At 39.9% G+C, this 25,188-nt stretch overlaps 1 protein-coding gene across 2 annotated transcripts in view; it reads left to right on the top strand.

Moving 5' to 3' along the window:
* The window catches only part of inpp4b (inositol polyphosphate-4-phosphatase type II B), a 207,977-nt gene that overhangs the window by 2,180 nt on the left and 180,609 nt on the right, over window positions 1-25,188 (top strand). For both annotated transcript variants that reach the window (XM_055010158.1, XM_055010157.1), the window contains exon 2: window positions 7,546-7,590. In XM_055010158.1, coding sequence (XP_054866133.1) covers window positions 7,546-7,590 — 45 coding nt within the window. The remainder of the gene's footprint in view (window positions 1-7,545; window positions 7,591-25,188) is intronic.

The raw sequence follows: 25,188 nt of genomic DNA, 5'->3' as shown, positions 1-25,188 counted from the left end.
AACCCATAAGTTCATTATACTGTCAAGCTCTGAAAATTACGTATAAAAAACTATTTGGTGGCGTCATTCTCTTATTTAAAAAAAAAAAAAAAAAAAAAAACATTTATTGAGTTTTGAAAGCTTCATCAATCTTTACTTCATCAAATTAATCTTTAAATGTAATGTCTCTGCTGTTTTCATTGGTGCTGTTGATCCTCCTTGTCTACTTTCACTGAAAAGCCCATCCAGGGACGGGAGTTGAAAATTAGCTTAATACTATAAACTCTATACGCAGTACTTTAGATGTTTTCTGTGGTAATTGCATGGTCCCTGATTAAATAAATAGACTCAGCAGCACAAGCCCAACACGGTAGTCCGCCATTGTTCCTGCTGTCATCCGGTTCATGCATGGCAACAAGAATAAAATTGTAATGCACTTGCACAAAGCGGAGCGTGACGTCAGTGTTCTCACGGAAAACTACTCGTTCACATGGCGACGGTGGCTGTTGCATTTGAGAAAAATTCCACTCTGGAGGTCGTATTCAAAAGTTTCCGCTTTAGGTTGTCTAAAACGCCGTTTCTGTGTAAATGGGAGGCTGCAGAACAACAAAACCTTTGCCTTTCATCCTAAAACCGTTGCCGTGTAAACAGGGCCTGAGTTTAGTGCAGTTTTACCGTGTAACCTGGAAAACTCAAGTCCTATTGTTGCAATGATTACAAAAGAACATTAATTATGGTAATTGGTCTGCACATATATATGTGCCTTTTAACTTTAGCTAGATACTACAAAGCGTTTTACAATATGTCAAACACTTATTCACACACCAACATCAGAGCTGTCATGCAAGGTGGTTGCCCACCATCGGGAGAAAACTGAAGTTCAGTGTCTTTTACAAGGACACTTCCACTGCGATGCATGGGGGGACCAGGGATCTAACAGCCAACATTTTGATTAGTGGAAAATAAAAAGAAATAATAAAAAGAATCGGCCCAAAATGTTTAACTCATGATACTGGAACTCTAATGTTTAGCAATATCATGTTAATAGCCTTAATAACCAAGTGTCTCCAGAAACTGAATGGATTTTAAAACTTACTGCCTATACTGCAGGTTTACATTTAAATGTTCTTGAAGTGACTTAAAATCACAGTTTTCCTCAGAATGGGTCTCGGGATGCATGCATGCACTTAAAGATGTCACAAACATCTGCCTTCACTAGTTTTTGGAAAAACTGGATTTAATTCAGTGGGTCTACAGAGAAAAGCTTGAAAAACAATGTTTACATGCTTGAGTCAAAAAATTCTCATCTGTGTCTGTGCATATGTGTGGATCTTGTGTGTGTGTGTGTGTGTGAAGGTGTATTTGCATTTTTACTGCAGTCACATTCCATATAGACAGAAAGTGTTGTCACTAATGAGCACTGGCAGAGGCAAACTAGATGTCTTAGTGCCCATCACTACAGGAGAAGGCTGAGGAGATTATCCATATCAGTAAAGCCACAAAGCCTGCTCTCCAAGTTTAATACCTTTGCTTACTAAAAGGACAGACACTGCATGCAGCGTTGCTAAGCATTTGCATTGGCATACAAGCTCAAAACCGTCGTCTTGCCCTTGGGAATAAGCAAATAGAGCCATACAAAGAGGAATGAAAGCACAATTCATGATGCCTTGTCTCCTTTGCCTCAAACCACACAGATACATTGGTGAAGCAGCTTACTTGGGCAATTACACACATGCAAACGCACACACCTTTAGAAAAACGTGTACACACAGGTGCTTTCACACACATGAATAAGCACAGAGACACACACATTGCTATAACAGCTATGACCTGATAGCAAACCCTAGATATGCACTAGCATAAAATCACATGCACAGTTGTATAGATGACATCTGACAGGTGTGGGAGTTTAACACTAATGACAACCAACTCACCATGTCTGTGTTTGGGTTTTCCTTGAGCATCCTGGAAGACAAAAGGGAAGAGCAAAGCATGCAATTACCGTGTTTGGCACAAAAGACAGGTTGACAACCCTGCATTATCAGTAGCAAGGTGAAATAGTTTATCTCCTGTTTCTTGACAGAAACAAAAGCGGGACCAAAGTAGGTGCTGCTCAGTGCTTATTATGGTGCCATTTTACAAACTCCCCACCACAAGAGGTAAAATTGTTATTTTAGCTATTAAGTATTTATACCAGCATTTTTACGTGGGAGTTTTTCAATGAAAGCCGCAACTTAATTAACAGAAGCCTTGTTGCGCAATACTCGACGTGACAAAACCATCGTGAGGCGAAATGTCTCACTCCGTGCCCTTGTTAACCCTCCACACTACATATCTCATTGGCGTGACACTCAAGACCTCCTCAGCACATCCAACTGATTCACAACACTTCATTAAACGCTGGCAACAAAACCATCTGTCCCCTCTCAATCTCCCACAGCAGTAATGTGACGATAACTCACTCTCCCATTCAGTACCACTTGTCCTAATGGGATGTCTGTCTGTGCAAACATCAATTGAGTTAGAGGTATGTTAGCCTGGCTGATGACTGAATCATCAGAAAGGATGTGCAGGTGTTGTTTAGGCAATTTAAACAACAGCAAAGGGGAAGTAAGTGGAGTGAGGTTGGACAAAAAGGAGAAGGAAGCCTTGCAATTAGTGTACCTGTGCGCATGTGTATCCAGTTGGTGGCTGAGGTGGATGGTAATATCCCTGAAATATCAAAGCTCATCGTGAGCCAGCCACCTAAGTGAATTATTAGTATTGCCTCATAATCCAAAAGGAGAGAATATTCAAAATATGAACAGGATTTGTTCTTAGGTGAGGGCTTTCATGTGTAATTTCTATTCATGAAGAGGATAAGCAGGAGTGATTAGGAATGTGTACTGTACCCACTGCGCGGTGGTTTATCCGAGCTCTATTTGGAAATTGCCTGATTTTCTTACTCGAGCTGGTAGCATACGATAGGGAGCCATGGCAGGCAGCGTTTTGGAGTTTTCCACAATTATTTTTTTGTGGAGTCAGGAATAAGCGGCAATCCCGTGTAAAATGTACACCTCCACATTTCCCACTTCCACCCCAGCCTCCCACTCCTTGTGTCTGCCATATGCTGGTGAGTGGTTATCATGCCGTACACTGGGTGACGAAGCAGGGCAATGAGAAGTGAAGAGGGTTAAATGATCATCTGCAAGACGGACAATTTAAGTCCCTGTACATTAATTAACTTTGTCATTCTAGAGAAATCACCTAGTCTGCTCACATCCATATAAATTACCCTCTCCTCTCCCTTCAGCGTGCCTTTTTCCCCACTGATACCACCCACAGACAGGAGGTTGATAGATTGGAGGTACAGTGGGGCTGTGCTGTTATTTCTCGAGCCAGATGAAACTGCAGTATAGCAGGCGGGCACACCTCATTTGCTTTAGGCCCCTCTGGGAGTTACATCTGCATGTGCTGCCTGCCTGCCTGCCGCCTTGCTGAGCTTATTACCATATTCATAATGCCAGCGGATATCGATTATAAATACCACACCTGTGCCACTTTTCTCCACACACTTATCTACGCAGTGGAGCTGTGAGCCTCATGCGCTAAAGGAGAAATGATTGAGATGGACAGTACAGGTGGTTTACCTCTCCCCATGTAATGTCTAATTACTGTGATTAGTCTGCGTATTTTCTTTTGGTCAGGCTGATTTGCACCGTGGGGTTAATGGCATGTGGTGTTCAGTGCTCCAGGACAAGAATGAGGTCGCTGCATACATAACAGGTGTTCTGTCCTCAGGTTGCATAATTTGTCCGTGATTGTAATAACTGTGGGGACTGAAGCACTGTGGACATGAGACGGTTTCCTGAGCTCTGCTGGAACGCTGTTAAACATCATGTAGTCGGTCTTCATTCTCAAAGATGCAACATAACCTGTGTTGGCTGTCTTACAATCAAAGCATCCTCATGATCCTTCTATAAATACTTGACATTCTACCTACGAACTGCGCTTTTAAAGTCAGACAGCTTTGAATTCCAATCCTCCTCCTGCCTCGCGATCAAACATATCCACTTGCTGTGCCACGTGTTTCTCATGATCAGTATCCAGCACCCATATCAGACCCAGACTTAGCTTTACTCCTTATCTTTAATTATTTCTGCAATGACAAGCATTTTCCACTGCTTCCTACCACTCGAGATAAGTTGGCGTGCAGCACAGATGGAGTCCTCCAAAGTAACCGGGCCGTCCAAGTGACAGTCCCTTATGATACCGTGGCACCAGAGACAGGACCTAACAGCTGGCACAGTCTCAGCCCACCTAGCTGAAGGGCTCTCTGTTGCCACCACACAACATGTCATCCAGGCTTATTAAAGATTCATCTGCACTCACAAGGAAGCCGTAATGGTGACAACATGAGGAGACATGACCCCCTAGGAATGAGATGATGAGGATGATGAGGACGAGGGTAATGTAAAAACCAGATAGCAACATGCAGTTTATTTACATACGTAATTGCTGTATCATGTGTGTGTACTTTCTCTTGTGCTTGTGTTATTTGTGCCCTTGTTTAATTAGATGTTTACTATACATGTATTCATAACAGATATTGCACTGAGTTTGCATAAGCCTGATTATTCTAATGTAGCCCATTGTGACAAGTACGGCAGCTGACGGCACCCAGGTCATTGCAATGTGAGAAAAAACACTCATAGATTGAAGTTTTATTCAAAAGTTTGCCAACATGTTTGTTGAATTTAGAAATGCACTGCAAATTACTTGTGTGTGTGTTTTTTTTTTTTATTATTTAACTTGTTGCTGTGCTGTGGGCTTTTTTGGCCTCAGTAGGCAAAGGGACTCAGCAGGGCACCAGAAAATGCCTCTGATTTAAATAATTTTTTGTGTTTTGTTGTTCATTAACAGTCTCTGTACCATTGGTGCATGAATTTAAACAAACATTTCACGAATGCAGGGCTGCACAGTAGATCAGTGGTTGACACTGTTGCCCCTGCAGCTAGAAGATCCCCAGTTCATGCCTGCTGGGCCTAGGATCTTTCTGCATGGAGTTTGAATGTTCCCCCTGTGCATGCGTGGCTTTTCTCTGGGTTCTCTGGCTTCCTCCCACAGTCCAAAACCATGCTAAGGTTAAATGGTAACTCTAAATTGTCCATAGGTGTGAATGCGAGTGTGACTGTTTGTAAATGTAGCCCTGTGATAGACTGGTGACCTGTCCAGGTGTCTCCTGCCTTCACCCTAAGTCAGCTTGGATAAACTCCAGCCCCCTGTGACCCTAAAGGGGATTAAGCGGTGTATCAGTGGATGGATTTCAAAAATGAATTTAAAAGACTAAAACTAGGAAAGCGCTCAGAGAGCGCAGTACTCCACCAAGGCTGTTCATTCCCCCATATGGCATTGTCAGAAATGCAGTATTTGTTTATTTGTTATTGATGATCAGAAATCATGGCAACATAGAATGTGACCAGATGTACCCGCAAACAAAATGACCTTGTGCTGAGCACAGGCGTGTGTTATGCATGTGTACGTTATGTACGGATACTGAATTGCATGACCTAAATATGTAGCGGGTGGAGGGAATTGATGGGACCCGATAAGTCCGCAGTGGTCGATTTGTTGTGGGACCGCAGTCATGTGATCATCAGCAGGCAGCTGACTTAGTGTTCACTTGTTGTCATAGTTACAGTGACGCTGTGCCACTACCCTAACCCAAACCCATGGATCCAGACTAAAAGCTGCATCACTGTTAAAATTTGATCATTTGGTCCTTGTGCCATTTCTGACCTTCCCTGAAAATTTCATCCAAATCTGTCTGACAGACAGACAGACAGACAAAAGTACACCGATCATCACATAACTCCACCGAGGCCCCGCCTCCTTGGCGGAGTAATAAAAAAAAAATACTGACTTTAAATGATTCAAGCACTGATTCTGGTCAGTTTATCTCTAGAAACAAAAGCACTGAGACATACAGTAAAACAGGGATGTTGTTAAAAAACACTTGACAGTTACTGACCGGTACTGCCAGTGGTCTTGACACTTGACCATTGGAAATTTATGTGAAAACAGTTTTTTGACTTGTAGAGGGTTCCTGTGAATGATAAATATTTTTCTTTTCTCTGAGTGCAAAAATATTCATCAGATCTAAGAGCACTCGTTCTATGTATAAACCATAGACTGTAAATAAAAGATGGGTGTAGCCGGCTGGTCTGAAAAGCCAACACAGAAGTGCCTTAAACCTGCATTATTTCTAACTGCCAGCAGGGTACGACTCCTTTATTTGTTAAACAGTATGGATCCAAACAAATGTCAAACTCAGTGCTACAAAACACAAACCAACAGATTATGTCATGTCACTATTTCCATGTTTTATACACAGTCTATGGTAAAAAACCAAGAACACGTTTTGTGATGAAAGGCTTTGCAAACCGACCTGACCTGGCATACAGGTAAAGCTGCCAATAACACACAGCGACTGAAGTAATTGTGAAACATAAGTAAATCATTTTTAGTCTTTGTAAAAGATCCTCATTATGTAAAACGTCTATTACCTAGAGTTGTGTGGCTCCCATACATCAGTAAGCATCGAGTATCCATGGGCCATTAGCGGAGTTGATGAGGCTTAGAGAGGCCAATTGTGTCCAAGCACCCCAGGAAGAGGAAAACGCCATTTAGCGGTTTAGGGCTCCTCTACGTGTTGCACCATTTTGCAGGTGTTTCATCTGTTTGGTGTTTGAATGTTTGTGTCAGACTGGGAAAGTGATGAATGAGAGACGGCTCTGGAGACAGATGATGGAAGCAGTCGGTCCTCTGCTCATCATTCCGGCATAAGCCCTCAAGGACAATGGATACCAAGAAACTCCTTTTCTGACACTCACAAATATTGCAGTATTGTAGCATAATCTAAATGAACAGGTACATTTATCACCGTGGCATTTGGGGAGCCTGTCACGCCGCTAGCACAGAGATCGCACAGTTGCTATCTCTATTTTTGCTGTTTAAAATAGCTATATAGTAGTAGTAATCGTCTTCTGTGTTGCTTCGATTCTAGCCCCCTACTTTGTTATCTGTGTCTGTCCCAATTAATTAACAATGAAGAAGCACTTTAGGGTTGAGAAGGATTCAAGTAATCAATCAAATGTCCATTGTGGAAATTCATTAGAATTTTTGATAGATATTGATTTAAGGAAGAAAAATATGCAGAACCATTACAGTTCCCTGTGGGAAACTGTAATGATTTGCTGTTTTCTTATTTTAGATTAGGATTCCATGCCAACTTGGGCTCTAGGAAATTGTGATGGGTATTTTTCACAATTGTCTAGCATTTTACAGATAAATGATTCATTTACAAAAGTAATTGACAGCTTAATCATTAATGAACAACAGCCATTAGTTGCAGCTCTACACCTCTAAAAACTTGAGTGAAGTGAAACTGCAACGGTTCACATTCTATATCCGTTTTCTCCTGTCTCTTTCATTGTTCTAATGTTTTTTCTTCCTTCCCTTTATCTCTCGCTCCCTCTGCTTTTATCTCAACTCCACTCTGTCTTTCTTGCTTTCTCTGTCTTGCAGGTGTTATTCTAACACCCAAGCTGCCTCAGGTGGAGTTCAGCCTCGGTAAGTCTGGTTAACTCAGTACTTCAAGATTCATTTCACTTTACGAGCTAAGCACTGACAATGACGATATCCTACTTTTCTTGCCATCTTTGCATATGTATTAGACAAAAGACATATGGGCTTGCTTGCAGGGTAGCACACTTTGGTAATGTCAGGTCCCTCTTGCTTTGTCCAGAAGCACAACAAAAATCAATTGGCTGTCAATCATTTGCCTAAAATACATCAATTAAACTCTTATTTAAAACACTCATATGCTGATAGTTCCACTAATGTAGGAGTCAGTCAGAATTAACCTCATTTTATCTCAATTCTGACACACCTGCACCCCAAGTAAGCCCAGCACAGAGAAAACATTAGACAGAATGGTGAGAGAGTTCTTTTGAACTTTTCATCGAGATGGCCTCATTCATTTTTTATGGAACTGTGATGTTGGACTTCTATTTCTAGACAATTCATTGTGGCTCAGGTCATGTTTCCTAAAGCGGTAGTCCAAACAGAAATATTATTCTAGTGGTTTTTGACGTTCAAGACTGATGGCATCAAAGACTGGCATCTTGCTTCCCTTGTTTCTATATTTTGTCGCAGCTGCAACGAAGACTTCCCACTGTTCTGCCCTCAATAGATGACAGAATGAATGAATACAGATATTCGAGGCATGTGAACAAAGTTTGTGTTGCAGAAAGCTCAATGCTACAAGGAAAGATCATAGTCATAAATATACATTCTCAACTGTCATTTGATGAATTTAGCATCTTTTGGGATGTAACCATGTAATTCTTCACCATATTTCCAGACCTACTGTTATTAAAATTATATGTAAAGAGAGATTGTGTAGGCTCAGTAAGGGAGTCAGTATTGTTAAAATATGTCACATTTGACAGAAATATACACCACCAGTCAAAAGTTTTTGACACACCTTCTCATTTAATGGTTTTTCTTTATTTTCATGACTGTTTACATTGTAGATTCTCACTAAAAGCATCAAAACTCTCAATGAACACAGATGCTGAGCACTTGTTGGCCCTTTAGCCTTCACTCTCATCCCAAACCATCTGGGCGGTCCTCATGTGAGCCAGATTCGTCGTAGCACTTGATGTTTCTTGTGACTGCACTTTGGGATGCATTCAAAGTTTTTGCAATTTTCTGGACTGCCTGACATTCAGTTTTTAAAGTAATGATGGACTGTTGTTTCTCTTTACTTAGCTGATTGGTTCTTGCCATAATATGGATTCTAACAGTTGTCAAATAGGGCTGTCAGCTGTGTACCAACCTGACTTCTGCACAACACAACAGATGGTCCCAACCCCATTAAGAAGGCAAGATATTCCACAAATGAACCTTGACAAGGCACACCTGTGAAATGAAAACCATTTCAGGTGACTACCTCATTAGGCTCATGGAGAAAATGCCAAGAGTTTGCAAAACAGTAATCAAAGTAAAGGGTGGCTCTTTCAGGAATCTAAAATATAAAACATATTTAGAGTTGTTTCACAATTGTTTGCTACATAATTCCATATATCTTGCTTCATCGTTTTGATGCCTTCATTATGTATCTGCAATGTAGAAATTAGTACAAATAAAAAAAAAAAAAAAAAACATTGAATGAGAAGGTGTGTCCAAACTTTTGACTGGTAGTGTATATAACAACATGTATGTGCACATACAGAACATACAATCATACCATTATATTATGCTTTGTATATAAATGTTGATTTGATTCACAGATGCCATTACAGGCTGTGGGTTAGCACTTGTGTAGGAAATCTATTTGAATGCAAATTGTCTGCCGTGGTGGAAAATACAGCAGACAGCTGACACACAGAAGTACCATTTAACTTGAAATGCCATGTCTAATTGTGTGCCCAATGTATGGTACATCTATCTGACTTATTTCTGTCAAACCCATAATGAAAGTATTTCATTCATATTTTAGACATTCACTACCATTGAAAAGTTTGGGGTCACCCAGGCAATTTTCATGTTTTCCATGAAAACTCACACTTTTATTCATGTGCTGACATAATTGCACAAGGGTTTTCTAATCATCAGTTAGCCTTTCAACACCATTAGCTAACACAACGTAGCATTAGAACACAAGAGTGATGGTTGCTGGAAATGTTCCTCTGTACCCCTATGTAGATATTCTATAAAAAAAATCTGCTGTTTCCAGCTAGAATAGTCATTTACCACATTAACAATGTCTAGACTGGATTTCTGATTGATTTAATGTTATCTTCATTGAAAAAAAAAGTTTTTCTTTCAAAAATAAGGAAATTTCTGAGTGACCCCAAACTTTTGAATGGTAGTGTAATTTATTTCTAAACATTACTGATTATAATATTGATATTATCCCCAAATTACTTTTAAGCTCTGGAATAATGTCAAATGTTTAAATAATTGATATGTTTAAAACTCTTATTGGATTTAGAGGGTTAGGCTGCTAGTTAGCTGGTTTACCGCCCACTGGCAACAGTGTATCTAGCCAGCCAGCAAGGCAACGCAAGCCAAAAGCAACCTTGTAGCAGAGCTGATACTCAAGGGGGAAACTGCGTGGTTTGAAAGAAAATGACAAATGGCACAGAAAGAAAAGAAACATTCAAAAACTGCTCCATCTCCATATAGGTGAACAAGAAAGGATCTGAATCTGACAGCAAACTGTTCAGTGGCGAGATATGATGCTAATTATTGAAAGGCAGCAGAGAAAGACATGTCTTGAGGCTGCTTTTCAAAAAAGTGAACACTTCTCAAACTCCAAGGAAAGCTGTTTTGGCAACAAAGAGCACAAAAAAAATAAAAAAATCAAGGTAGCTTCACCAGACTTTCAACTGAGCGTAAATAAAGACCAGTGGTATGATTGGAGTGCTCTGGGTGACTTATAGTTTTCACCAGTGCTGAACACATATTGTGGTGCTTCACAGAACTTCAATAAATTCCACTGTGTGCTGGAAGCCAATGCAGCGATTTGAGAAAGGGGGCGTAATGCAATTCCTGTTTTAAAACTCTGGCTGCTGGTTTTGTGAATGAGCTGCAGCTGTTACATACTCCACAGAGATGAAAAATGTATATTTAGTGTAATTAGTTGTAACACGGCTGTGTGTGTAGGAGTGGCGTCTCCTCAGTAACTTTGTTGCCAATTAACATTTAACAATGTAACTGTAGATAAACATGGTTTTTAATGGGACACTTCACTGGGATTTACACATGAATTTTAGTTTGTTCATTTAAATCTGCCAGCTTGTGAAGACAGATTCTCCTCTCTGGTTCTGGACTGAGAACTTTGAGGACAATATGCATGCACATACAGCAGCGACTTACTAATCACAAGGTAGTTACACCCTAAACCATATCCTAATTTATCATCGATGCTACTCCATATGAAACCACAATTTAGAGAATGAACGTCATGCTGTATTGAAGAGGACTTGAAACTAATGATTGAGACCATTAGTTAATGGGGAAAAATTTTACGAAATGGACATATCAAGTAAGAAGTTGGGTAATTTTCTTCCATCCAATCTTCTTCTTTTGACAGCCAAAACAGTCGCCCCCTGCTGACCATTAAAAAGAATGCCACTTCTGTACTGGCTTCACTTTTCAGGCCCAGAGGCTCTGTCCATCTTAAGAAAGGTGAACATTTAGGGGGCCAGGACAATCTAATAAAAATGGTATTCAGTCATTATGAAAATTGTAAGATCCAGCATTTTTGGGGCTTGTTCCAAACTAGAAACTAAAAGTCAGACTGTTTTTGTCAAACTGGCCACCAACGGAGACTCACATGCAGAGCAATGAGACACAGCAGCAGAGTATAGGCAAGATAAACTATTTACAATAAAGACAAGGTATAAAACTCAAAGGACTACAAGTAGACGTAGTTAGACTACAGCAGGAAGTTAAATCGGAGACAAGGAACTGAACTGGAGCGCATTAAGGAATGGCCCTCTAGCATTCTGGTGGAATAGCTAACACCAGAGTCAAATCAGAAAACAGGAATTAATACAGAACTAACCCATGCTAAGTACTACCTAGGCAGGAGAGTGAAACGAGGTATGCAAGAGCCAAGAATAAGTGGCGACTAGAAATTTGGATGAACTGGATTCACAAAACACTAGTGATCTAACAAATACAGGGACTGGCTTCAGAGATCAAGTAGGGAGGAGTATGAGGAGGCAGTGGCAGGCGTAGATGGCCGGGAGCTTGACCAGTGTGGAAGACGGATTCCAACAGACGAGGAGGGAAGCGGAGATGATCCAGGCAAGCAGCACGAGCAGGCATGGAGTCCAGACTGGAAGGCAAAGAGCAAGAGGTTAGAACGAGGTTGTCAGGAAAGGGAGCTAGACTGAATAGGAGTCAGAACTGACTGAAGCTGTTCGATGGTCCGGCTTATGGAGAAGGAGGCAACCGACATGATTACTCCCACCCGCTTGCGCACCAATCCCCACTGATTAGATTGGAGATACCTGCCTGGCAAGCCACGACACACAAACGCCCACCTGAGGCGAGAGAAGAAGGAAAAACCTGCCACTACCGGGAGCCAGAGGTAGAGGCTGTGACATTTTCATCTTCTGCTGTTCCATCCATTCATTATCTATACTCCGCTTAATCCTCATTAGGGTCGCAGGGGGGCTGGAGTCTATCCCAGATGACTTAGGGTGAAGGCAGGGGACGCCCTAGACAGGTCACCAGTCTATGACAGGGCCACATATACAGACAAACAATCACACTCGCATTCACACCTATGGACAATTTAGAATCACCAATTAACCTCAACATGTTTTTGGACTGTGGGAGGAAGCTGGAGAACCTGGAGAAAACCCACTCATGCACAGGGAGAACATGCAGACTCCATGCAGAAAGACCCCGGAAAGGTGGGGACGCGAACCAGGGATCTTCTAGCAAGGTGCAAGGTGAAAGTGCTAACCACCAAGCCACTGTGAAGCCCCCTCTGCTATTCCAATCTCTCTATATGGTTCGTCACAAAGCTGTTGGAAGTGAAATCCTAAAACGCTCGAGTATTAATGCATCAACAAACGAGTGCACTTATTCCGACTGTCATTGGAATTTGCTGAGTTCTTTGCTGCAGTCAGCTCACTACCATAAATCAGCCCACTGAAATTCAAAATCAGCAATTATCAATATAATCAGTGATTAATTACAAACTATATGAAGTTCCTCAACCTATATGGACTATATATAAAGCCAAACCAAGGGAAAAAATGTCTTTGCCTCTGCACTGATTCAGGGAAATAAATGCCTGATCGTCTGAATTTTAAAACTGCAGCTTTAGGCTCATGTCAAACCAAGTGTAATGAGGATATCATTTGGTGGTTGCCTTTGTTTTGACACTGCGCCATAAAATCTGATGAGAAGCTTCTCTCTCCAAAGTGTGAGAAATAAACAAACAAGCCCACTGCAGAAATTTAAATGGCTAGCACGTTTGTGTCTCTGAAAAATACCAGCCAATTTAAAACTGTGACTTCTGTGCCGTAGTGAGGAGAGCTGGCTAGAGAATTATTCCGTTTATTTCTCTTTCCTGAATTGTTCATTATTTATCTCGTTCCACCTCAAAAATTTAGTTTGCTTTCAGGGGAACAGAGGTCTGTGTTTTGGAAGTCAAGTTCCTCCCTTTGAACACCAGCTGCGTTTACATATTGAATTAGATGCAGTAGCTCTTTGATACTGACAAACTGAGACATAGCTGCATAGGACTTTAACCATGCTGTTTATTTTATATGCAAGTTACCATTTTGTTGCCAATAAAAGTCAATGGGAAAATGGATCATTCCAGAATTGGAACATTTTATATTTCACACATCAAATTTTAAATAATCCATGTACAAAATACTTTAAAAAAATGTAGTTGTAATGTAAATTTAATTGTCCTTTCTAAAAAAAAAACTAGGAGAAAAGAATGTTTGAAAATATTTTTTTTAAATACCAAATAGATCTGGAGTTTCCCCTAAAATGTCATTTTTCTCTTGTCCCACCCTCCTGATGACCAAATTAAATCTCAAATAAAACTGTTAAAATTAAAATTGAAATCTCCTTTGTTTGGTGTTATTTTTTGAGTGATGTCTCTTGTAATTGTAAGAACTTTTTTTAATCGACATAATATTGTCAATAATTATTGTTATGCTTGGAAAGTGTGTCCCACAACAACCCTGTTAACATAACCTTTTTAACAAGTAGCAAAAGAATGGGTAGACCAAAGTTATGTCCTCTCTTCTATTTTTCATATTTTTTATAACATTGTCAGCCTTGATTGAATGTCTCACTCTTCCTCATATTATCCAGAAAAGACAAATTCTTTTGACTTTTTTCTTGACTTTTTTCCATCAGAAAGTTTGTCCTCTTGGTCAGCATTAACAGCTAGCTGAATATCTAGCTTCTACTCCTGAGAAAAAGCTAACATTAGCATGGATTAGCAACCCTGTTACTGTGATTAGAGTAGGGTTAGCAAACAACAAATAAAACAAGGAATAAAAATGGTACCATTGATGTCCAAGCTGAGCCAATCAAGCCTTTGATAGTTTACCTATTATTGATGAATATGGAGCAGAAAATTGTAAAAGAGAAGGTTTATTTTTCAAAAATGTTGAAGCCCAAATGTCATCCAATTCTGGAATGACAGATATAGCACCTAGTCCAAATGTCAGCAGCGTATTTGCAGTATGTATAGTCATTCACCAATTCAACATCCAGTTCCAATACCTTTATAGCAAACATTGGCAAATAATTTGAATGTATCAATAACCCGCCTGTGTTTTTTTAAAATAAATAAATAAATAAATAGATCTTTTATCAGAGAGGGTAAATTGTGGCAGAATCAGTTCAACTCAACACAGGGATTAACCACAGTAAAAAGCAACAAATCAATTTTTCCAATAAATTCTTTTGTACCGTTCCGACAAATGCCTGCGATTTTCTTCGGTAGCGACAGTGACGTTTTTTTTAAAGTGAATTTCTCACACTCCTTAACAGTATTTGAACTGAAGTGTTAAAAGACAACGCATTTATAAATACAATCAAATCATTATTCAATTCAGGAGTTCTATTTTTTCCTGTAAATTTATTTTCCGTTAATGGCAACTTGACAAATATGCTTTGATTTATACATTAATTCATTCTAACTTGGGGTCCCGTTCACATAAGAAATACATATTTACACACATTTGTTCATATATTTGCTCATCATGAGTGGTAAGCAGCTCTTTGCAGCAGGTTAAGGACATATTTATCGCAAAACAACAGCCCTCACTTTCCCTTTGTTTTCCCCAGACCCACTGGCAAACGGGCGTGCATAGCAGTGGCACATGCAAATAATGTTGTCAAATTAATTGAAGCGTTGAAATAATTATCATGATGAATAAGCGTCTTCGGGAGATGAGCATATATTTGTCTCATGTGGCAACTCCCAGGGCTCCCCTCTCGATTAAATGGAATTTAGATTCACTGTTGGGTCACAGAGGCCTACTGCATTAAAAATAATTTTCAGCAAATTCATCTTGAAAGAGCTCAGCATATTCCAATCACACAAAATAAATACAGCATAGTAATTGAAGCCTCCAAGGATGGGCAAACATTATTACTGCAATTGCTCAATAGTTATGGTGATTTAGGAATCAGTCCCAGTATACTATGGTACTTGAGTCGCCCGGCTAAAATTGCAAGTCACGTCCTTGTTGAATTAATTTTCACCTAAGCTAAGCCAGACAATTCACCAGTAAATGACAAAAAAATCTACAAATGCAATGTTCTTGAAGGCACTCTAAATTTCTTCATTCTTTTTTCCATACATTTCAGTCCATTATTTGAATCTCTATCACTTTAATAGGTTATACTCCTCTTTCCTCTGTTCATGTCATTCCCTCATTATCTCCCGTTCGCTCAGACTTCCTTCCTCAAACTTTAAATGTCTCTCCAAGGGACTCCCTTGTCCTTTCCCTCTGTCACCCTCTCCATTTCCCTTTCCTGCCACCCCCCACCCAGCATCATAATAGTGCTGGCCTAAGAGGGTCAGCTGAAGTGTCATATCCTTGTAAGAGAGCCAGTCGGGTGATGCATGGTTGGGCACCTATTCCCATTTCAATCATCAAACTGACTGTGGTTAACTGTGCAGCAGGGCTGGAGAAACTTTCTGGCTAGTCAAATGTACATCCCCCGAGGTGACTGAGAGGGACAGTCAGCAACTTATCTTCAGTATCCCATCTCAGGTCTTGTGTGTGTCAGAAAGTATTCAGATCCCTTCACTTTTTGCTCACTTTGTTGTGTTCTAAATTTCATTGTGAATGGAAAAATACAGCATTTTCCTCCATCAATCAACATTCACTATGAAGATTCCACAATTTACACTCCATCTCAGGATAGAAACGAAGGCATAAAGTCCAAGAAACTCTCTGTAGACCTCTGAGATAAAACTGGTGGGGTGTACAGCAGATCAGGGCAGGGTTATGAAACATTTCTGAAGCTCTGGGTATTCTCAGGAGCAATGTGGCCTCAACAGTTGTAAAATGGAAAAGTTTGGAATCACAATGACTCTCTCAAGAGTTGGCTGTCTGGCCAAACTGAGATACTCAGTACATAGGTTCTGGGTCAGGGAGGCAATGAGGGACCCAGTGGTCACACTGACAGATGTTCAGAAGCTTGCTGCTGCAGAGATGGAAGAACCTTGGTCAGGCCTTGAAGGAGGAACAGCTAGATGAGCCCACTGTGAGTTAAAGCCAGATGACTGCTTAGAATATGTCAAGCTCCATTTAAAGGATTGAGCACAAGGGTCATTTTAGAATTGGAGGACATTTGGGCTTCAAAATTTTTGAAAAATAAACCTTCTCTTTTACAGTTTTCTGCTACACATTTATCAATAATAGGTAATAAACTATCAAAGGCTTGATTGGCTCAGCTTAAACATCAGTGGTACCATTTTTAACAAACTTACTGATGGAAAAAAGTCAAGAAAAAAGTAAAACGAATTTGTTTTATCCTGATAAATATGCATAACAGGTAGAGTGAGACATTCAGTCAAGGCTGATCATTTTATGAAAATATGAAAAACAGAAGAGAGGACATAGCTTTGCTCTACTCATTCTTTGGAAAACTGTTTGATGACATTAATTCCAGTGTTTCATGTGATTCACTGTTTTCTTCTTCTACCTTCTAAAAAGGTTATGCTACCAGGGTTGTTATGGGACACATGCATAATAATTATTAGTAACATTTTTAAAATATTATGTTGATTAAAAAAAGTGTCCCCACAATTACAAGAGACATCAAATAAAAAAAAATTAAAAAGAGATTTAAACTTAATTTTTACTGTTTTATTTGAGATTCAATTTGGCCATCAGGGGGGAGGGACAAGAGAAAAATGGCATTTTAGGGGGAACTCCAGACTTATTTGGTATTTTAAAAAAATACTTTCAAACATTCTTTTCTACAGGTTTTTTAGATTTGGTCTCTGGACAAGTACATTTACACAACAACTACTTGTTTTAGTATTTTATACATGGATTATTTGAAATTTGATGGGTGCCACTTAAAATGTCCTCCAATTCTGGAATCACCCACAAGGAAAAACATTATCTGATGTGATAAATCAAAAAGGGAACTTTGATCACCTGGCTAAAAGCATCAGTACAGTGAAATATGTTATCATGCTGTGAGGGTGTCTCTTAGCAGGGACAAGCCTGGTCTGACCAGAATCAAAGAGAGAATGAGTGCAGCCTCACACAGAGGGCTCCATGAAGATAACCTACTCCAGAATGCACACAACCTGACAGTTCATCTTTCAGCACAACTGTGAACCAAAGCGAACAGCCAAGAGGACACTGGAATGGCTTCAGGACAAGCCTCTGACTGTTGTTGACTGACACAGCCAAAGCCAAGATTTAAACCCCATATAACTGTGTGGAGACACATGAAGATGGCAGTTCACATACGCTTCCCACGCAATCTGATGGGGCTTGAGAGGATCTGCCAAGAAGAATGGGATAAACTGCTCAAATCCAGGTTTGTCTAGTCTGTTGAGACTTACCCCAGAAGACTCAAAGCTGTAATTACTCCAAAGAACAGAATTAGGGGTCTGAGTACTTTGGAAAATGAAAGATTTCAGTTTTCTTAATAGAAATAAAAACATAATTCCACTTTGTCGTAATTTATGAAACATACAACAATGGGAAAATTAAATTTTGCAAATGCAATGCAAATTTTATTCTTTTAAAATTCACTTTAAAGCACCATTAAAATGACAAAATGTGAAGTGTTCTGAGTGTTTGTAATGATACTGAGGTAAAAAAAAAAAAGAAAGGAGATTGATTGTAAAGTCATATTAATAAAACTGAGCCAGTGTCATTTCGAAAAAAGAAAGAACCACCAAATAAGAGTTGATGATATGATGAAACGGATGGAAAGAAAAAAGATGAGGCTGACGTGTCCTCTAGCTATAGTGTGTGTGTGTGTGTGTGTGTGCGTGCGTGCGCGTGTATGTGTGTGTGTATGTGTGGATCCATAAACAGTTCAACATTTTGCACTGTATTTGACTGTATTGACACAACAGAGAGTGAATCACTCTCTGTTGTGTCAGTGAACACAGATGCCATTTGCATGAATATCTGTCCACATGAAGAACGCTTTCTTTGCCTGACTAAATAAACATTTTTTTTCCTCCACACAAACTCCTCTCCTTTGGCTTTTCTCCCGCATGAGCAAATGTGAGACCTCCTTTAATGTGAGTCCAAAAGACCTGGCATCGAAATCTTGAAGAGGGAAGGGGAATGTGGAATTAGAATAGCCCCTAAGAGATAATACATGCATGAGCTCTGCTGTGCTACAAGATATTCTACAGTCCTTTCTTGTAGTTTAACAACTGCACAGAGAACAGGGGCTCCGATTGTTACTGTCTCTCATGCTATTAGCTAAAGTAAACATATTTGCTATGTTCTTTTGCTTCAGTCAGTCAGTCACGCTTGGCAGACTCCGTATGGATTAAGCCCAATATTTACCCCAATTTGGTCTCCCGCTTAGTCTCCCAGTTATTTTAATGTTGGGTTGAGTATCTCCCAGGTTGGCTGTTACTTTTCATTGTAGTTGTGGTTAACATCAATCATGAGCTCTGTATTCACTTTGGTATGAGCAGTCACATCATGCCCAATAGATCGATAACCATCACTCCTGTGTCACTGAAACCTTCCTGCAGTTGAATAGTGCTCTTCGTTTGCCTTTTCACCCAGTAGATATGCAGTTTTATTTGAAAAGTTTCTGTCTTTCAAATCTTGAATTCCACGGTTTCCCAAAGCTGCCATTTCTTAATGACATCTCAGACAGTGGAAATTACACGCTGGAAGTACTTTGATATAACCTTCCCCCTTTTTGTAGGCGTCAATTAGCTTCATTTTCAGATTTTTAGTCAGCTGCTTAGAAAAACCCATGGTTGTTGATGGGCACCACTGTGTTTGAAGAGTCAGACAGTTTTCATAGGCAGTGAGTTCCTAAAGTCAAGTCAGTTGAAGGCAATTAAATTCTGAGACTTGACAAGGAGAATGATGCCTAAATGTGCATGTTTTAAGTGCTTGCTGCAGAGATTGTATCCCCACCACCCCCCCTCAAAAATCAACAAAATTTGTGATTTGCCCACAGTCACATATATACAAAAATTAACAGCCCAGAGCACGTCGGCCTTATCCATGTTTCATTTATTGTTTTTTATTACTTTCTTTGGTTTTGTGGGGAAGCATAGAGATATAGATCAGTGCTTCTTAATCCTACTTCTAAGCACCCAGAGTGGTTTTCTATCTCAGCAGGTGTAGTCATGCTGCATTACAGCCTCGGCATGTGAGGCAAATAGTAAATTGTAAAACTCCTTAAACATTGGCACTGTGGAGCATGAAGAGAGAGTAAATACTTCCTGCATCAGCTTTGAAATTGAGCAAATGTTCTAAATTGCAAAATACCTTTCTGTGGACTTTAATTATCCCAGAGGAACATAGTTAAGTATTTGACTGACTCGCATACACTGGTCAGGCATGACATTACGACCACCTGCCTAATATTGTGTTTGTCCCCGTTTTGCTGGCAAAACACCCCTGACCTGTCGAGGCATAAACTCAACTAAACCCCCGAAGGTGTGCTGTGGTATCTGAAACCAACACGTTAGCATCAGATCCTCTAAGTCCTGGAAGTTGCGAGGTGAGGCCTCCATGGATCGAACTTGTTTGTCCAGCACATCCCACAGATGCTCAATTGGATTGAGATCTGGGGAATTTGGAGGCCAATTCAACACCTCAAACTGGTTGTTGTGTTCCTCAAACCATTCCTGAACCATTTTTGCTTTGTGGCGTGATACATTATCCTGCTGAAAGAGGTCACAGCCATCAGGGAATACCGTTTCCACCAAAGGGTGTATATGGTCTACTCCAGAGGAAATAGGATGGCGGGGGTTGCGGCATGCTTGGTGGGGTGGTTGGGTCTGCTGGGCTCACCACGACATGCCATTACGGCATGGCCAAATATTAACAAGAAGACATGATGAATGTTTTTGAGCTAATTTGGTTTCCTGCATGTTTCACTCTGTGAGGCTTTTAATTACTGCTGTATCTACACTGATTACTGTGGTCATGACACATTTTCTGCTTTTGATGGGAATAGACTATTTTTGACTAGAATGATGCAATAGCATTTTGGTTTTGAAACGTGCACAGCATACAAAACTCCTAAACAAGAAAAAAAAAAACATTACTGGGCAACATTTTGGGATTTTTATTCATCCTTTGGCAACAAAGTAGAGGCGTGTTGGTCTGATTTGATTAAAAAAAAAATCACCTCTATTTTAGGCTGATGTTATCAAATTTAATGCAGGGAGGCATTTCAGGACAGAAAGGCTGCTTTGTGGGGAGAATGTTTCTACTTTGAATATATTTACCCTCCAGCTCGCGGTGCATCAACATTTCTTGCTCAGCTTTTGTCCCAGTTTTCCAAGCAGCTGAATAACTCGCCTGTAGTGGCAGGTGACTTCAGTTGTTGTTTGAAGTCCCATTTAGGCAAAACCCAGCACGGCGTTAGTCACAACTGAGCTTCTGTAATGAAATTGGTTTCACAGATACCTGCAGACACTTGCATCCCACCAACAAGGAGCATACTTTCCTTTCTAAATTCCATAATTGTAGAATCTAGCAGCATGTGTTTCTTGATCTACAAGGTTTTCATGAATTATCGTGTCAAAAATAAAATATCTAAATCGAGGTTCCCAACTGAGCCGCTCAGGCTCATTTTGAGTGACAATGAAACACTAAAAAGATTTTCCTCAATCTTTTTGAGACACAGCTAAGTCCTATGTTAGAGGAGGAGTTATTTCTCATGTTACCAATTCTAACAAAAAAATAGGGCAGTACAATCAGATTTGGAAATGTAGCAGAATGATACACTTCCATCCCTCTGTGGATTGACTTGAATACATCCAGTAGGTAGTCAGGTAACCAGATGCAGCGATAACTGACATTTAAACTGTGCCCTGTGTGATAGATTCCCTTAATTGGAAATAATGAAGCAGTAAAAACATTGTTACTAACAAGAAAAGCACTCAGAGAGCGCAGTACTCTGCTCAATCATATAATCTTGAAAAAAATTCCTGGCAGAAATCACGGCACCATATAATGTGGTCATTTAATATAGATGTACCCACAAACAAAATGACCTTACGCTGAGCACAGGCGTGTGTTATGCATGTGTACATTATGTACTGATACTGAATCGTGTGACCTAAATATGTAACGGACGGCGGGAATTGAAGGGACTCAGAATCACCCCCACAATTTCATCAATTGTTCCTTGTATCATTTCTGATGCATAAGTCCCGATAAATCTGCAGCGGTCAATTTGTAGTAGGATCACAATCATGTGATCATCAGCAGGCAGCTGATGTGGTGTTCACTTGTTACAGTTACAGTGACGGCGTGCGGCTATCTCACAATGATACAGAAAACTTTAACAAATCCATGGATCCAGACTATAAGCTGCATCACTGCCAAAATCTAGTCAGTTGGTACTCTGTTTCTCCATTTTTGAGTAATATTGTGAACAGACAAACAGACAGGCGGACAAACGAGTGCAGATCGTCACATAACTCCGCTGCGTTCTAGTAATTCTATTATTACATCATATTATGGTATACTATATAAATCAGAAACAACAGTTTTGAATACCTTTTGAATTAGTAAATTTGTTCTCTTGATTAATGAATACACAATGCATTTAAAAATACTCCTTTCAAACACAAGATCTGTAAATTTATATACAATGCAGTTTGCATAAACCTAAAATACCTAAGCCATTGTCTGGTTAACAAATGGGTTTCTTCCAACAGCATTCCGCTCTTTTCATATCAGTAGCAGAACAGCATCAGAAAAACTTGTTTCACGGTTTTGCCTTGTAATGCTGCACGCTGTTCATTTAGGCCAAGTTATTCCCTTCATGATTCTCTCTGTGCTCCCTGCTGTGGCCGGGCCTCAGCACCAGACTCTCTCATCAGTTCTCAGGCCAAGCTCAGACAAAGTGTGTCAGCTCAAGAATGTAGATGCAGAGTCAGTTGTGTCAGTAAAGCCCCCTTCATCTTAATATCACAAAAGGAGATGTTGTAGTTTGAATACTCTTAAGTGAGTCTCATGATTTGTAAATGTGATATAGACTAATGGAATCAAAGGTCAATTTCAGAATTTCTGCCACAGGGTTTGAATGTAACAGATAGGCTGTTTTTTTTATCAGCATCCATCGCAAAACCTGTCCCAACTCTTATCTAGTTCCTGACCCATTTACATTTGGTTATTCTGAGACAGTATACATAACATGCTGTCTGTTTTATTACTATTTATGACATCCTGACTTATAACCACGAGTCTTGACATACACTACCGTTCAAAAGCTTGGAGTCATTTAGAAATGTCCTTATTTTTGAAAGAAAAGCAGTTTTGTTTTTTTAAATGAAGATAACATTAAATGAATCAGAAAAACAGTCTAGACATTGTTAATGTGGTAAAGGACTATTCTAGCTGGAAACAGCTGATTTTTAATGGAATATCTACATAGGGGTACAGAGGAACATTTCCAGCAACCATCACTCCTGTGTTCTAATGCTACATTGTGTTTGATAATGGTGTTGAAAGGCTAATTGATGATTAGAAAACCCTTGTGCAATTATGTTAGCACATGAATAAAAGTGTGAGTTTTCATGGAAACTCAGACAATTTCATGTTTTTAATGAAAACTCACACTTTTATTCATGTGCTAACATAATTGCACAAGGGTTTTCTAATCATCAATTAGCCCTTCAACACAATTTCCACAAAAGCCTCCCACTCAATGATGTTCCTTTAAATCCTACCAAAGATTTTCAATCAGATTCAAATCTGGTGACTGAGAAGGCCACTCCAGGATATTCCAGAATCTGTTTTTCAACCAAACTTTGGTTGACTTGGAGGTGTGCTTGGGATCATTGTCTTGCTGGAAAGTTCAGTGATCACTCAGGTTTAATTTGTCAACAGAAGGCATCATAGACATCTTGAAAATTGCCTGATATTTCTGGGAACCCAAGATGACAGGTACTCGATAAAGATGGTCAGTTCCTGCTGCAGAAAAACAGCCCCACATCATCAATGACCCATGGCCATGCTTGACCATGGGGATGGTTTTCTTTTGGTCATAAGCCTGGCCTTTCACATGCCAGACATATCGCTGGTCCGTATGTCCAAACAGTTCCTGTTAGGTTTCATCAGTCCATAGAACTCCCTCCCAAAACTCTATAATATTTTCCAAATTCCTTCTGGCATATTCTGATCGATTTTTTACATTCCTTTTGGTCAGGAGTGGAGGACGTCTTGGAGTGAAGTCCTTGTTTTTTCAGTGCACATCTTATAGTTGCCACTGAAGCACTTCATCAGGTCATCCTGTAGGTGTCTTGCAGTCACACGGGGGATTTTCTCCACTGTCCTAAGTTGCTCAGGGTCCCTGACAAAATTTTGGACTTTATTCCATGACCAGGCAGGTTTGCAGTTGTTGCTTAAATATTTGGTGATTCAACATTTGAGTTGAATATTTCTGATTACAGCCATACATCCATCTTGACACAACACTAATACATGTATTTTGAAATGTTTATTGGTTGCTATTATTTTTCATATTGAATGTACAAACTTGCACAACAAAAACCTTTTCTCCATACATTTGGGTATTGCATGATTTCTAGGCACCTTCTGCATAATCTCCTTTTTAAATATGTATGTAGTCAGTTTAGTGTCACCAGTGTAATGCAATACGCACTTTAGCTGCATTTGTCTTGGCACCCACTGTATGGGTGTTAATGTTTTACACCCTGCAGTTTATATACACTGCCTGTCCAAAAAAAAAGTTGCCACCTGGATTTAACTACGCAAATAGGTAAGAACCTTCCACTGGATAATTACTGCAGTGATTAATATGTTTCGTTTAACCCAAGCTGATGCAGTGAGGAGCTTCTCATTTCTTAAACAACCGTGTAAAAAGATGTATTCTGTGGTCATGAGAGGATGTTTATCTCTTTCAGAAGGTTCAAATTAGTGGCCTGCATCAAGCAAAGAAAACAACTAAGGAGATTTCTGAAACTATTACAATCGGGTAAAGAACCGTCCAACGCGTTTTCAAACCTGAAGGATAGTGCAGAACCATCATCTTTGAGGAACAAATATGGTCGGTCATGTTCTGATGAGTCCAGATTTATCCTGTTCCAAAGTGATGAGAGCATCAGGGTAAGAAGAGAGGAGGATGAAGTGATGCACTCATCATGTCTAGTGTCTACCAGCCTGTGGGGGTTTAGGGTTATGATCTGGGGTTGGTCAGGTTCAGCAACATTATGTTCCCAAAGAATGAGGTCAGCTGACTACCTGAATATACTGAATGACCAGGTCTTTCCATCAATGGATTCATGGGGCTCACGTTGTGAATGAGTAGTTCAGGGAGCATGAGACAATCATTTCCACACATGGATTGTCCTCCACAGAGTACAGACCTCAGCCCCACTGAGAATCTTTGGGATGTTCTGGAAAAGACTTTGTGCGACTCTCCCATCATCAATATAACATCTTGGCAGAAAATTAATGCAACTCTGGACATTGCAGAAGCTTGTTGAAACGATGACACGGCAAATGTGTGCCAAACTCAAAGATAAAGGTGGTCCAATGAAATATTAGAGCGGGCGACTTTTTTTTGGCTGGGCAGTGTATAATGTAATGATTCTTATGGAGCAGATATTCTCAATGCTAGAGTGACTGCAGTTAATAACTGCGTTTCCAAAGATTTTATTTTGCAGTAGTTCTCTGTGAAACAGAACTAAATTTCATGCAGTAGTCAATATATTTTGTGAATACCAGTGCAAACCTTCCTTTTAACTCAACCCGTTTTTAAAATTTTACACCGTCAGTCAACCTTCAACCGAATGTTTCTCTGCAGTATGAAGTGTACTCAGTTTCACATAAGTTACGATGAAAAGGAATTGTGAAGTCACAGATTATAAAATAGCTTTGAACTAAGCATGCTGAAAGCATTCGTCTTATTTCTCTACTTTCTTGCAGGCAAGTGTGTGACAAA

The sequence above is a fragment of the Amphiprion ocellaris genome, chromosome 4 (genome assembly GCF_022539595.1).
Source record: "Amphiprion ocellaris isolate individual 3 ecotype Okinawa chromosome 4, ASM2253959v1, whole genome shotgun sequence".
Lineage (NCBI taxonomy): Eukaryota > Metazoa > Chordata > Actinopteri > Pomacentridae > Amphiprion > Amphiprion ocellaris.
Note: the sequence above shows the minus strand (reverse complement) of the source record. Positions and strands in the feature narration are given on the sequence as shown.